The 15,086-nt window shown below is 46.0% G+C and overlaps 1 protein-coding gene across 39 annotated transcripts in view; it reads left to right on the top strand.

Moving 5' to 3' along the window:
• Positions 1-15,086, top strand: part of PLCH1 (phospholipase C eta 1) — a 208,936-nt gene that overhangs the window by 152,111 nt on the left and 41,739 nt on the right. For all 39 annotated transcript variants that reach the window (XM_023621163.2, XM_070239200.1, XM_070239183.1 and 36 more), the window contains 2 exons: positions 3,143-3,314; positions 11,472-11,579. In XM_023621163.2, the coding sequence (XP_023476931.2) occupies positions 3,143-3,314; positions 11,472-11,579 (280 nt within the window). The remainder of the gene's footprint in view (positions 1-3,142; positions 3,315-11,471; positions 11,580-15,086) is intronic.

Below are 15,086 nucleotides of genomic sequence, written 5' to 3'. Positions count from 1 at the left end.
TGAATTTTCTTGTGCTCCCTGGATTCCTTGTCCTATTTGCTCCCAAGACGTTGCCTCCTCAAAGCACGGTCTTGCAAGAGTGACCTCAGGCTGTGTAAACCCAGGTGTACTGAGTGTCTAGAGTCTGGAAACATGGGTTACTGTTCGTAGTGAATCATTTATTGATGGTACATTACTGTCCAGTGAGGTGACAATAGCTGGGTTTCCAGGCTTGCTGGGTGCCCCCTAGATATGGAAGCATCCTTGTTACCTGACCCTCCTTGGCATTTGATAATGTTACTGTCTTTCCCTCAGTTTCTCCCTTTTCTCGTTTTCATTTCTCCCCTCTATTGCTGTCACTGCTTCTTGCTCTCTGTTGGCCTGTGACCTCCTATTCTATTTCCTTTCTCTTTCAATTGTCACTGTTTCCTAAGTTGTTGTCTGTGGTCTACTTTTTGGTTATTTGCCTAATCATATGTCCAGAACGTTTTCCCTAGGTTTCAGAGCTATATAGAAATATTCCTATCGAAAATTTGTCTGAGTGTCCCATAGGTACCTCAAGATCAACAAATGTCATCATTTATTCCGATATTTAACAGTATCTACTCTAAGCGAGGCCTCTGTCACGGGTACAGGGAGCCACAAGCCTGCTTTCTGGGCTTTTATCCAAACGACTCACCTCCTCTTTCTGCCAAAGCCCCTCTGGCTCGAGTCCTTTAGTCGGGGGCAGTGCTGTCCACTGGAGGCTTCAGCCAGAAACTGGGAGCTACTCTCCTTCAGCCAGTTCTTGTCAGACCTACTGCTAAATCATCTCTTGACTCCATTGCCTCTCTTCATTCTCACTTCTCCACTGGGTCATCCTGCACACTGGTGCCATGGTTTTCCTTCTGAAAATATAAGCGTGATGTTGTGATTTTTGCCTGAGGGTCCTTCACGAGCTCCCTGTAGTACAGTTACATCTTCTGTGCCCCTGAAGGCCTGGCCCTCCTCCTCTCCAGCATCTTCTTCCTCCTGCTCCACAGAGGCTCAGGCTCCTGCCTTCATCCACTGTCTTTGGATTCCTGGTGGTTCCAGTTCTTTCACAGCTCCTACCTCATGTATGCTGTTCCCTCTGCCTGGAACACCTGTCCGCCTTGTCCCACCTGCCCAATCTGTGCCCATCTTCAAGAGTGCTTGTAGGCAGACTTACGGACACCACTAGCCGATGTGAAAGCTTCTTTTTTCTGTTCTTAGCACCCTGAGCATATCCCATAGCATCTTCTTATACTTGTTGGTTTCTTGCCTTCTTTTCAATCTTTAAGACCATGGACTCATTGCAAATAGGGGGCAGTGTCTTATTCGTTCTTCATCGCTTGGCAGGTACCTGCAAGATACCAGACATTCAAGAAATGGTTTTTGAATTTAAATTACAATTGCATAAAATTAACTTTATAGAACTTAGTAGTCTTTAAGATTATTAACATTTGGTCTTCTCATTAACTAACTGTGAGGTTAAAACGCTGTTCTGGTGTGAGATGCTTGCTGCTTAGCAGGCTGAGTTCATGGGTCTTCTGCGTGGAAGGATCTGAGGGTGGGTTCTGACCTTTACACCCCGATTGCTCCTGGTCTCAGCCAAGTTGATGAAGTGATTCTGCCATTTTTTCCCAGTGTATGAAGTAGAGCTTGGAGAATTCCTGCCATCTGTGTGCTCGGAGGACCCTCTGGTGACTTGACAGAGCTTGCTTTAAGTTTGGGAGTCCTTAGGAGAGAAGTTCTTCAAATTAAAACAGGCAATAAGTTTGATTAGTGCATTTTAAAAGTTCAGTCTTTCTCTTTTCTTTCTGCAACGTTAGTTGTATCTTTGCACCAGGTTTCCCTGTTGCACTGTTGACATTTGGTCCAGCTGACTCTGTTGTGAGCTGTCTTGTGCGATGCAGGATGGTTAGAGCATTCTTGACTTCCACCTGCTAAATGCCAGCATCACCTCCCATGCTGTGACCTCCAGACAGTGTCCCTTGGGGGTGCGGACAGCCACCCTTCCCCTGGGAGAAGCACCGCTTCCCACGGCGAAGCATCATCAGACATAATAAGCTCTTCATGAGCGGGTGGGCAGCTTAAACATTCGTCCCTGGGACCCCCTGATGTGGCTGCACAGACGACCACGGTGGCTGGTTTGTGGTTTCCTCTCTTTCTAACTCTTTGGGGTAGACCCAGAGAGGACACGAGAGCAGACAGACGCGGTCAGGTCATTAAACCTGCTCCATCTCCATGTCACCTCTGCGCTAGGTTGTACGAATGGGGACGGAGTGTGACTGTGTCATACAGCTTGCTGTCACATGGTCCTAGAAGTAAAGTTTCCCTCCACATGGATATATAGGCAACTTAAGCATTGGCTTATAACTCTGGAAAAAATAGATTGCCTGTTACTTTGGAAGATATGTGATGGAAAACTAGGAAAAACAATTAACCTGGATTTGAAATCATTTCTTATTCTGAGGAAACAGCCAAGTCAGAACAAGTCCTGGTTCCCCTTTGTCTCGGCCCCATGTCCTCGGCTGTCTGATCGCTTTGCCAGCCTGTGTTCTCTGCACAGAAACTGAGCTGGCACAGAGCTTGACTTTTTCTTTTCTTTCCTAAAGCAAAGACTAGCATCTAATTCTACACAGATGATTTTGAAATGCTGGACACAGGTTGCTATAAAAACAAAATTCCATTATGTTACTTTATCCTCAATAGTAATTTTCAAGCTAGGGGCTGGTGATGTATTTTTAGAGTAAATATCTGCATTTAGTAATATTAAGTGGTCTCTTAGATGTCCAGACTTTTGAATAAATAAGACAAAATTACATTATTTTAGTGTTACATATTTAGGCTTCTTATCTCTTAAAACTTTCTCTTCTTTTTCTTCCTTTAAAAGAGACAACGTGTGTACCGTTTTTCTTTTGTGGTGCAAAATATTCGACAAAGTCACCCCATGTGGATTGGCATTGTGCCTGGCAAAGTGTATTTGCTCAGGGAGGTTTTAATGCATCTCTCATCGTTCTTGTTTTGGAGCATTTTGGTCGTCACCGGTCTCAGGTGCTGTCATAGGGCTGTCAGACCCCATGCGTGCAGGGCGACCTGACCCCAGGTGGTCTGTGCTCAGTGCTGTGGGCTGTGTTGCTCTTCCCTGTGTTGCCCTCAGGTTCCCAGTCATCCTGTCCATTGAGAACCACTGCAGCGTCCAGCAGCAGAGGAAGATTGCCCAGTACCTGAAAGCCATATTCCGGGACAAGCTGGACCTATCGTCTGTGGACACAGGGGACAGCAAGCAGCTTCCGAGCCCTCAGAGCCTGAGAGGAAAGATCCTGGTGAAGGTACTGCCTGCGGGATGCGGCCGCCTCCTGCCCCGTGCGGCTGAGACCCAGTCCATCAGAATGATAATTGTGGCAGAGGGGAAGGGTTGTAGGTTTGTGATGTGCCTTGTTCCCACTCCTTTACAGGCCTCTTCAGAGGAGGCTTGTCACTGACCGACCCCATATTCGGGTTTGTGTTTATGAGGAGAGGACATGTTTAATGTCTTAGTCTGTGCTGGTTCACGCTGGAGAGAAGTGTGCGAACAGGAGTGGGGGGATGGTAGGGGCGGAGGCTGCTGAGTCCATATCTGAAAGCATTTCTTTCAGATTCTTCTCTCCCATTTCAAGCTCCAATAACTGTCTGTCAGAAAGGAGTCTTCACGGTTGATCAGCCTTGGTTGTGTAAGTGGAGGGGCTCGGCTCAGAGGGCAGGCGCAGACGCAGGCCCCACAGGCCCTGTGTGTGTGTGCGAGGGAGTGTGGTGAGCAGGCCACATTTCACAGATTTTCTGGGGGAGGAATTTACTGCCCATGATGAATGTTATTAATGCGAGGAAGACAGTTCCTTGAGATTTCAGATCGCTGACTGTGATTTTACTTAATTCCAGCTAATTTTGTGTGTTTGGAGTAAAACCATCCTGAATATTGTATTGTTTTGAGACTGAAAACCTAAGGAAGAGCAGTAGGGTATTAATATTCAAACTGGGTTATATTTTACCTAGAAGGGCTGTGTACAAACACCAGCGTTCACATAGGAGGCGTGGGGACATCAAGGCATAGTGAATTTCACAGCCATACTTTGGGGGGCGGCAGATGGGAAAGAGGTGAAGGTTTGGTCTTTGGAATTGGCCAAACCTGTTCTTCTGTCAGTTAAATGAGAATTTTAGACTGAATCCATCAAGGAGGTGCTGCTGGCATTTGTATACGTGAAGCATTTTGGATGAAAGCTCTGAAGAATGCAAGAGATGACATTAAGGTCAATCTTCTTGAAATCTTGCTAAAGCAAACTCTTGTGGTGAAAACAGGTTGCTGGGCTAGAACGTTAAATGTCACCTTACAGCCTTGCAATGTTTCCATGTTTCCTGAATGTCTTTAGCCAGCAGTCAGAGGTTAAATGCAGAGTAAGTTGATTCAATTGAAATTCTCCCATTTTGGACGGTGGAACTTAAGGTAGACATTTGATATGAACTAACCGAGTCCCTTCTGCGTAACTGAGCTGTGGGTCACCTGACACAGAATGCCCCAGGGCTGACGGGCACCAGGGTAAATCGGAGCCAGAAGATCAGAGGGGCTTGCTGGATGGAGTGAAGCAGTGTGGACTGCGAGGATTTCAAGGCAGCTGAGGTCCGTTTGTCAGTACAGTCGGCCCTCTGTATCCACGTCTGCTTCCTCTGATTAAACCAATTGAGGATCATGTACTGTGTGTACAATTCGCAGTTGGTTAAATCTGTGCTTGCGGAACCCGCAGATAGGGAGCGCCGACTAAGGGACCTGAGTATCTGCAGGTTTTGTATCCGCAGGGGAATCCTGGAACCAATTCCCCCGCAGATACCAGGGGACGACTGTAGTATCATTCTTCAGACGTCAAGATTTCCTAGATCTGTGGACGGGCACACTCTCATTTAAAACAAAAACAAGGGAGCTGATTTTCCTGTTTCTTTAGCATCAGAGCTGTCTCTGATCTGAAAGGCAGTGTTTGAATGGCTGCTTACTACTTTGGAGATTGGCAAGTGGTTTGTTGTAACTGCAACACACACACACTTTCTAACCATATGTGTGTATACACGTTTATACACATACACACACATATATCCCCTGAAAAGTATTCAAAAAGTGTTCAAAAATTGCTCTTGGACAAAAATAATAACAAGCTTAGTAATCTTCTGTAGACTTTTACTGCTGAAAGAAACCTAAACTATCTGGTCGAGATTCCTGTGTTTGCAGCTGTGAGTCACAGAGTAGTGACCGCCCTCCTGGGCCGTGCAGCTTGATGTTTCCATATGCCATGGGTGAATTAATCTAATTCTTGAGTGTGACTCCTGCATGGACTAGTATGCAGGTCAGGAAGGGACCGCAAGAAGACCCCGGTCATTCTTCGTTTACATCTTCTTTCCTTAGGAGTAACATTCTTGAAAAGAAGCATTGAAAAACAATGTTCTCTCATGTTGCTTTTCTTCCTGTTTGCCTGGATAAAGTATCTTTTGAGAACTAGGAATGTAGACAAAGTTAGCAGAAAATATGGCCCTCGTGTCTTTTAAAGGCACATCTCATTTTATTGTGCATTGCAGACATCGATTTTTTACAAACTGAAGGTTTGTGGCTACCCCGCATCGAGCAAGTCTATCAGCGCCATTTTTCCAACAGCATTTGCTCACTTCATGTCTCTGTGTCACATTTTGTAATTCTCAAAATATTTCAGACTGTTTCATTGTTATTATATTTGTTATGTTGATCTGTGATCAGTGATCTTTGATCTTACTGTCGTAATTGTTTTGGGGCTCCACTAACTGCATCCATTTAAGACAGTGAACTTAATCGACAAATGTTGTGTGTGTTCTGACTGCTCTACCACCCGGCTGTCCCTTGGTCTGTCTCTCTCTCCTGGGCCACCCTATTCCTTGAGACACAACAATATTGAAATTAGGCCAGTTAATAACCCTACACTGATCCTAAGTGTTCAAATGAATGGAAGAGTTGCACGTCTCTCACTTTAAATCAAAGGTTAGAAATGATTTAGCTTAGTGAAGAAGACATGTCAGAAGCCAACATAGACTGAAAGCTAAGCCTTTTGTGCCGAACAGTTAGCCAAGCTGAGGATGCAAAGGAAACGTTCTTGAAGGAAATTAAAAGTGCTGCTCCAGTGAACACACAAATGATAAGAAAGTGAAACAGCCTTGTTGCTGATATGGAGAAAGTGTCAGTGGTCTGGGTAGAAGACCAAACCAGCCACAACATTCCCTTAAGCCAAAGCCTAATCCAGAGCAAGGCCATAACTCTTTTCAATTCTATGAAGGCTGAAAGAGCTGAGGAAGCTGCAGAAGAAAAGTCTGAAACTAGCAGAGTTTGGTTCACAAGGTTTAGGGAAAGAAGCCATCTCCGTAACATAACAATGCAAGGTGAAGCAGCAGGCGCTGATGTAGAAGCTGCAGCAATTTATCCAGAAGATCTAACAATGATCATTAATGAAGGTGGCTACACTAAACAAAGCATTTTCAATGTACATGAAACAGCCTTCTGTTGGAAGAAGATGCCATCTAGGACTTTCATAGCTAGAGAGAAGTCAGTGCCTGGCTTCAAAGCTTCAAAGGCTGACTCTCTTGTCAGGGGCTAAAGCAACCGGTCACTTTAAGTTGAAGCCAGTGCTCATTTACCATTCTGAAAGTTCTAGGGCCCTTAAGGATGATGCCAAATCTACTGTGCCTATGCTCCATAAATGGAACAACAAAGCCTGGATGACAGCACATCTGTTTACAACATGGTTTACCAAATATTTTGAGCCCACTATTGAGACCTACTGCTCAGAAAAAGAATCCTTTCAAAATATTACTGCTCATGGCAGTGTACCTGGTCACTCAAGAGTTCTGATGGAGATGTACGAGATTAATGTTCTTTTCATACCTGCTAACAGCATTCATTCTGCAGGCCATGGATCAAGGAGTAATTTCGACTTTCAAATCTTATCATTTAAGAAATATATTTCGTAAGTTTATAGCTGCCATAGATAGTGATTCCTTTGATGGATCTGGGCAAAGTCAGTTGAAAAACTTCTAAAAAGGATTCACCATTCTAGATGCCATTAAGAACATTTGAGATTTGTGGGAAGAGGTCAAAATATCAACATTAACAGGAGTTTGGAAGAAGTTGATTCCAACACTCACGGATGACTTTGAGGGGTTCAAGACTTCAGTGGAGGAAGTAACTGCAGATGTGATGGAAACAGCAAAAGAACTAGAATTAGAAATGGAGCCTGAAGATGTGACTGAATTGCTGCAGTCTCATGATAAAACTTGAATGGATGAAGAGTTGCTTCCTATGGGTGAGCAAAGAGAGGTTTCTTGAGATGGAATCTATTCCTGGTGAAGATGCTGTGAAGATAGTTGAAATGATAACACAGGACTTAGAATATGACATAAACTTTGATAAAGCAGCAGCAGGGTTTGAGAGCACTGACTTCAATTTTGAAAGAAGTTCTGCTGTGGGTAAAATGCTATCAAATAGCATCATGTGCTACAGAGTAATCGTTCATGAAAGGAAGAGTCAATCAATACAGCAAACTTCATTGTTGTCTTATTTTAAGAAATTGCCACAGTCACTCCAGCCTTCAGCGATCATCCTACCCTGATCAATCAACAAGACCCTCCACCAGCAAGAAGATTACAACTCACTGAGGGCTCAGATGATGGTTAGCATTTTTTAGCATAAAGTATTTTTAAATTAAGGTATGTGCATTGTTTTTTAGACATAATGCTATTGCACACTTAATAGACTATAGCATAAAGATAACTTTTATACACACTGGGAAACCAAAAAATTCGTGTGACTTGCTTTATTGCAATATTCACTTTATTGTGGTGGTCTGGTACCTCAGTATCTCCGAGGTGTGCCTGTGACTAGACGTTGAAAGGGCTGAAATCGAGGGCACCTTGTGGGTGCTCTGAGGGGGCAGCTCTCTCTGCTCCCTCAGGCTCACCACACTTCAGTGAAGCTGTGTTTAAGCTTAGCGTCCTGCCCTCACCTGCTCATCAGCTTGGGCTTTCTGTTCCGTCCTTTGGTATCAGAGCCAAATGCACCACTTGAGGATTGCTGTTCCCTGCTTGCTGATGTTATTTCTCATGCTTGTTAGCTCTGTTCTGCTGAACATTTGAAAAATCTATTGGCTTGGATGCTATTTCAAAAGAGGGACCTGCTATCACTACATTTAAAATGTCTTGTGTGTAGATCTGTCTTGGCGCCTGCCAACTCTGAGTAAATAGTTGGTGGTGAACAAATAAAAGGAGTTTTATATCTCGACGTCCATAGTTCCTGAATCTCTCTGGTTACCACTCAGCTGCCTGCCTTATTTCTGGTGCTGCTGTATTATCATAGCTACTCTACCATTGTCCCCCAAAATAAAGAAAAATAAATTCGTTTTTTAGGAGCCTTCTGTATCAATAAGACCTGTGATAGTATACAGACATAAATACCTTAATTCTGAGCTACCTTGTTATTAATGATACACAGGAGGAAATGAAGAAACGTTTCACTATATTTATTTAGAATCATCTATATGTATAAATCTATACATCTATCTTTATGTATTCTTGTAGAAAAGAAAGAAAAGAATGTTGTTTTCCCTTTGTAGATAGCTCACACAAATAAGGAATATAATAGTACATTATCAGTATGAAGGCAAGTTCAATCCCACTTTTTTACTCCTATAAATGTCCCTCTGTAAATTAAAGAAAATGTTCAAGTATCCAAACTCCAAGAGTCTGGATTCTTAACATATATGTTGTTTTCGTTACATAAGTGATTGAATAACTTTGAAATCGTCACTGTGCTGAGGACCTAATAAAGTCAGGAGCTTTGGGTCTCAGGACAGGTCAGGGAAACTGGGAAGGAGACTCCTCTGAAGACCTGACTCGTAGTGGTCCTGAAGAGGGAGGAAGACCCAGAGCACTGGGGACAGCGGTGCTGTGCGGGGCAGAAGCAGCTGAAATCGCTGGGGCTCGGTGGAGAGAAGACCAGTCCAGATGGTGGTCTGGGATGATATTTAGAATATCATCAGTTTGGCTGCCGTGCATATGGATGTCCTTCCTTGTCTGAGGAATCCCCTCAGAGGATCCCAGAATGCTGGACGTCTGCTTCTGCAGCCTCCCCTAGAGCTGGCCTGTGGGCACGTGGTCCAGGTGCCAGCTGTCAAGTGAACCTGCCCCACATCAGATGTGCAGGCAAGAGACTGGGGAGGTGGGCCAAGTGGAAGCTGTCTCAGCGAGGGCACACAGCCGTGGCAGCTGTGCTCAGGGCCAAGGGCAGACTTTCTGGCAGCACTGCCTGGTGTTTGTCGTGTGTAGTGGAGTCAAAGGCTGTGAGTGTGTGCTTAGTCGTGCTGAAGTGGTAACTCTGGTGTGTTAGTTCTGCCCCATGATTTTGATTGGCGATCGTATTAATTATCTATAAATGCACAACCCATTACCCCCAAAATTAGCATCTTGAGACACAAGCATATATTCTCCCTTAGTGTCTGTAGGTCGGGAATCTGGGAGTGGCTTAGCTGGGGCCTCTGCTACAGTCTCTGATGAGACTGCAGCCAAGGTGTCAGCAGTGCTACCATTGTCTCCAGGCTCACCAGGGACAGGAGCCACCTCCACTTTAGTGGCTGTTGGCCCATTTCCACTCCTTACAGGCTCTTGGCTAGAGACCTCTCAAGTCCTTGCACTGTGGGCCTCTCCTTGGCACAGCTCACAATATCAGAGCGAGAGCAAGAGCAAGAGCCAGAGCCAGAGCCAGAGCCAGAGAGAGACACACGGAGAGAGATCTGAGGAGGAGGCATGTAGGAGGGAAGAGGTTGCAGAAGGGCATCAATACCAAGAGGTAGGAACCACTGGTAGTATTTTAGAGGCTTCTTGCCACAACGACTTGGCCACTTAGCCTCAGAGCCTGGTTCTACCTGCTTTCTCGAGGAGATCCTGGGGCCACTCAGTTTCCTGGTAATAGTCCTTGCTGCTTGAGGTCACCTCCCTTTGTGATACAGACAGTTAGCTGCCCCAGAGCCCTCATCAGAGATACTACCCTGTGGCGCTGTTACCCAGAGATACTAATACTGTCACAGTATTACCCAGAGATACCAAAACTTGGCACACTGTTACCCAGAGATACTAACACTGTGACAGTATTACCCAGAGATACTAACATCCTCACATTATTACCCAGAGATTCTAACTCTCATCACACTGTTACCTATAGATACTAACACTCATCACATTGTTACCCAGAGATACTAACATCCATCAGACTGTTACCCACAGATACTGACATCCATAACACTGTTACCCACAGATACTAACGCCTGTCACGCTGTTACCCACAGATACTAACACCCATCACACTGTTACTTGGAGATACTAACGCCCGTCTCACTGGTGCCTGGAGATACTAAAACTTGTCACATTGTTACCTAGAGATACTTAGCGTTAATAATCGACCATATTTCTTGCCAGAGTTTTCTCTGAGTTTTCACACATCATTGAGATCATAGTGTCTTCTGTAACTTGAGTTTCTTACCATTTTCATACAAGAATTCCCCCTTCTTCTCAAAAGGCCCGATTCCTACAGTGGGTTGGTGAGCAGTTGTGGGGGCATGTGCCAGCTGGCAGGGCTCATTGCGTTGTCTGTGAACAGGGAGCTGGCCGGTGCAGGGGGACATGGCCCATCCATGGAAAGGGCACATTTGCCCTGTGTAGGAGGACAAGCCACTCTTGAGGGCCTGGGTGGTGTGATCCTTGCGATGAGTCACATATTCTTGAAAAGAAGCCAGGTCTGACTTTTATTTGTAAATATAGCATCTATTTAATTGAAAATAATAAAACTGCCATTTTTGAAAGTCTCTTCTCCCCTTGTTTTACCCCTGATACGAACTATCTACTTTCTGGTCAGTGTGAAGTAATGGTTGGCCGAGGGATAACACATTCTATTTTTTTCACTTTTTAAAAGTTTCAACTGTGGTAAGATACATGTAGCGTTAAGTTTGCCTACCATCTTAACCAGTTTTAAGTGCACAGCTCAGCTGTGTTAAGTCTGTTCACATTGCCGTGTGACCTCCAGAAGTCCTCTCATCTTGCAGAACTGAAACTCCACACTGAATGAACCCCTCCCACCTCCCTCCCCACAGCTGCTGGTATCCACCATTCTATTTTCTGTCTCTATGAATTGGACACTAGGTGTCTCATATAAGTGGAAGCAGACAATATTTGTCTTTTTGTGATGGGGTTATTTTGCTTGGCCCAGTGACCTTAAGGTTCATCCACATTGTAACATGTGTCAGAATTTCCTTCATTCTTATGGCTGAATAATTTTCCATCGTGTGCATGTGCTACATTTTGTTTATCCACTCATCTGCTGGTGGACGCTTGGCTTACTCCACCTTTTGGCTATTGTGAAATTATTTTCATTTTTAATTGAGTGTTTTGTTGTGTTTCAGGGCAAGAAGTTGCCTTATCACCTTGGAGATGATGCAGAGGAAGGGGACGTTTCTGACGAGGACAGTGCAGATGAAATTGAAGACGAGTGCAAGTTCAGGCTTCACTGTGTAAGTCACAGGCGTGGTGTGACTTCCACCCTCTCTGTGCAGCTGTAAACGTTGCTGCTGGGTTGGCATACTGCAAATGAGATAGCTGTCATTGTGAAAAGGATATTTATTGAAAACTACTTAGTGTGCTGGTGCACAGACACTCAAGTGTTTATTGAGTGAATGAGTCAAGGATCCATGTGTCTTAGATTTGGAAGGGAAGTTGTGGTTAACTATTCTACCCTCTCTCCAGGGACAAATCCTCTCCTCTCTCAACTTGGGCAAAACTCAGATTGTGGCCGGAAGTGTCGCTGTCTTTGATGACGTAAACCGGCGTCAGCTTGTCTCCTGCAGCAGCCCCACCACACGGCCTGTCACCAGCGGAACCCACCGTGCTGGGTCTACTTCTCCAGGATGCCCGCCCTCCCTGAGGAAACGTGCCTGGGGCTGGAGGGTTTCCAGGCTCTTCCAGACCTGGGACTCTTGGCTAAATCTTTAATTTGCCACTTAAGTAAAATGGTGTAGAATGGTTTGTTATCTGCGTGGTGCTTCAGACTCCTGTTCTGGATCAAGGGGCCGCCTTGTAGAAAGCACACATAGCTAGGTGTCCAGGGGATGCAGACCTTGGGGGGATGAAGGTGTGAGGAGACCCCCTCCTTCCAAGGGGCCAGGATTTCCTGGCCCCCCAGGTGGTGCCAGGATCAAATGACACCTGAGAACAGCACCCGCTCATGCTGGTTTGTTGGAGGATTTACCGTTTCATTCCTGCAGAAAAGTGGTTTTCCTCCAGATATCAGGACTATTTTCTGCCTTCTGGAAAACAGAAATTTTGTACAAAATCTTCGAGTGTGCACCGTTGCCCTGAATTCAGTTATTACATTGTTAAAAAGAGCCCTCTCTTCCAGATCATGGTAACTTGGTGCCCTCCTGGGGGGCCAGTGGGAGCTGCCGTCATTTCCAGGGCGCACAGCTCAGCAATGGCTCAGGTCTCGTGGACCCCGCTGTCCTGGCTTTGCTGCACTTTAGGAGGATGGAGTGGAGAAGGTTCAGTTTGGAGGGAAAAGGAAGCATTGCCGCCTGCATCCGTCTCCTGCCTTTTAGTACTTTATATTTAGTTAAAGACCTCCAGCAGGGCTGTGGTCACAGCAAATTACTATACATAGATTTACATAAGTGAAAATATGGTTAATGTTTTACATAATTTCTTTTCTGCTCTTCTAGATATTTGCTATTATTGTAATTAATTATTTGTGATTATGGGTAATTTAGGTCAATTTTTACCTTTACTTTATAAACCAAATTTTTGCCTCTGATTTCCATTATCTTTGCATCTTGTTTCACGAATCTCTTGGCCTCAGAGTAGTCTGTCATTGGAGAGCAGGGCACAGAGGTCCGACTGAGTTGTGTGTTCAGGGAATGCTGTTTGTAGTGAAAATGGGAGGTGGAGGTTTAACTGCTATCACAGTGCAGCCCTTTATTTCTCTGAGTAGAATCTAGGTCGTTCTGGTTTCTAGACCCACCCACGTATGTAACTGTTCTTCTCCTGTCAGTGAGCCTTCTAACTTTCCAGGTTAGACATCTGTGGTTATGATGGAGAGCTAGCTGTAGTTTTATGGAGACAAACCAGTAACTTCACTTGTGAAAACACGCTCCTGGGTTCCTCTGTCTCCACAGTCTGTTTGTTGGTGTCCAGGAGCCCACACAGGCGGCTGTTAGAACATGATCCGCAGAGGTGGCCCTCACCTCACTAGGCTCCTGGTGTGGGCCCAAGTGAGAGCAGAGAGCGCTTTAATTGTAAAGTTGTCCAGGTGGCTCTTGTTGACTTTAGGAGAGAAAATGATAGAGAACAAGCCTTCCAGTGGAAGTGCATAAAGTTTTCACTCCACTTTTTCCAATCTTTCTTCTCTGTTTTTGAGCTCTTCTGAGAAAAGGTGATTCTGTATTTAGAAAGCCGAAGTGTCACCCTGTCCTCTTGTCAGCGGACGCTTTGTCTGAGTGTTGATATGAACTGTCTGACCTAAACTGAAAGCCTGATTATGTTTCTGCAACAGAGGACACACTGCATGTAGCTCATGTGAGGCAACAATTATCGCAGAGGAGGTTCTCAGCCTCAGTTCAAAGTTAACAGGGTTTTATAGGAGCAATAGCTCTCGGGAGGTTTATACAAGACCCGTTGCACATTCAGCACATTTTTGTTGAGCGTCTCCTGCTGGAGATCATGGCCGTGATGTTGCAGGTGTTGGTTTTATACTCGTGAACAAAACAGACAAAATTCTCTGCCTTCATGGAGTTTATACGTTAGTGGGAGAAGAGGAGGATCGACAAGAAACAAACAGATGAGTACTGGGTGTGATAATTGCTCAGGGGAAAAAGGGAGGGAGGAGTATAGACAGGGTGTGTGCACGTGTGTGTGCAAAGAGCTGCAGGAGTCTTAGGTGGGATGGCGGGAAAGGTCGCTCAGGGAGGCAGCAGGTGGGCAAGACTGGAAAGAAGTAAAGAGTTGCCACGTGAATCCAAGAAGGAGGTTCCAGGCAGAGGGAACAGCCCAGGTCAGAAACAGGATGGGCGGCTCCCCGGCCTTGCCTGGCATTGGGAACAGAGTGGGGGCGGGGCCCTCCCAGCTCTGTTCTCTAACGAGGGATTCAGCCACATCGGAGTTTCTGCTCTTGTGATGGATGCTTTCTGTTGTTGGATTAATTGAATCCTTGAAGCTTCTGCCTCATTGTTTTCTGACTGCAGCCGTAGAGGAGACCTGGCTCGTGACGTGTAAGCCACAGGTAAAGGATGTGTTCGGTGGCCGAGAATCTAATCTCAAGGACAGGATGCTGCCCCCTCATCATGCGGTCCGGCCACCCCCAAACAGGCAGAGGCTGCCCACCGCTGCTGGTCTCCGTAGGTCCTCTAGCGTCAGTGCCCACGTGTCAGCCTCCGATGGCTTTCCTCCTGTGCTGAGAGCTCCAGCCACTGTTTCTTGACCCTCTGGGTCTGGGTTTGGCAGCCCCTCGGGCACAAATGCAGCTCCCTCTGCTGCGTGAACCTCGTGCCATGAACACCAAGCCTGCCGGCAAGTTGAGACGAGCCCTGGCACAGGAGCCTGTAACAGCCCCCCTAGACCGCTGTCAGCCCTGTGCATGTCACACTGGTCACCAGGGGTGTCCCCTCCTCCTTCTGCATCAGCTGCAGAGGCTTCTTTCCTAGTGGCTTGTGTGATGGAGCCGTTGTAAGAGGGATTACGGGCTTGTTGGTTTAAGGCTGCCGTGTTCCTGGAAGGGGTGAGCTGCCTGCTGAGGCCCAGGGCTTGCCCCCAAGATTGGCTCAGAGACTAAACGTCTGCGTGCTGGGTGTGCTGGCAGCCGGGTGAGGGGTGCAAGGGCACTGGGAGGGTGGGGCTGTTTCTAGTTCATGATGCAACTTGAGCCTCCGCCCTGCCGGCAAGGAAGGGGACCAATCGGTTGCTGTCAAAGGTCCTGCACGTGTCATGTCTGCGGACGTGTTTCCCTTGCATTTCAAGGCCTTGTCTTCTGGGAG

This window comes from Equus caballus, chromosome 16 (genome assembly GCF_041296265.1).
Source record: "Equus caballus isolate H_3958 breed thoroughbred chromosome 16, TB-T2T, whole genome shotgun sequence".
Lineage (NCBI taxonomy): Eukaryota > Metazoa > Chordata > Mammalia > Perissodactyla > Equidae > Equus > Equus caballus.
This window is presented reverse-complemented; position numbering and strand designations above follow the sequence as displayed.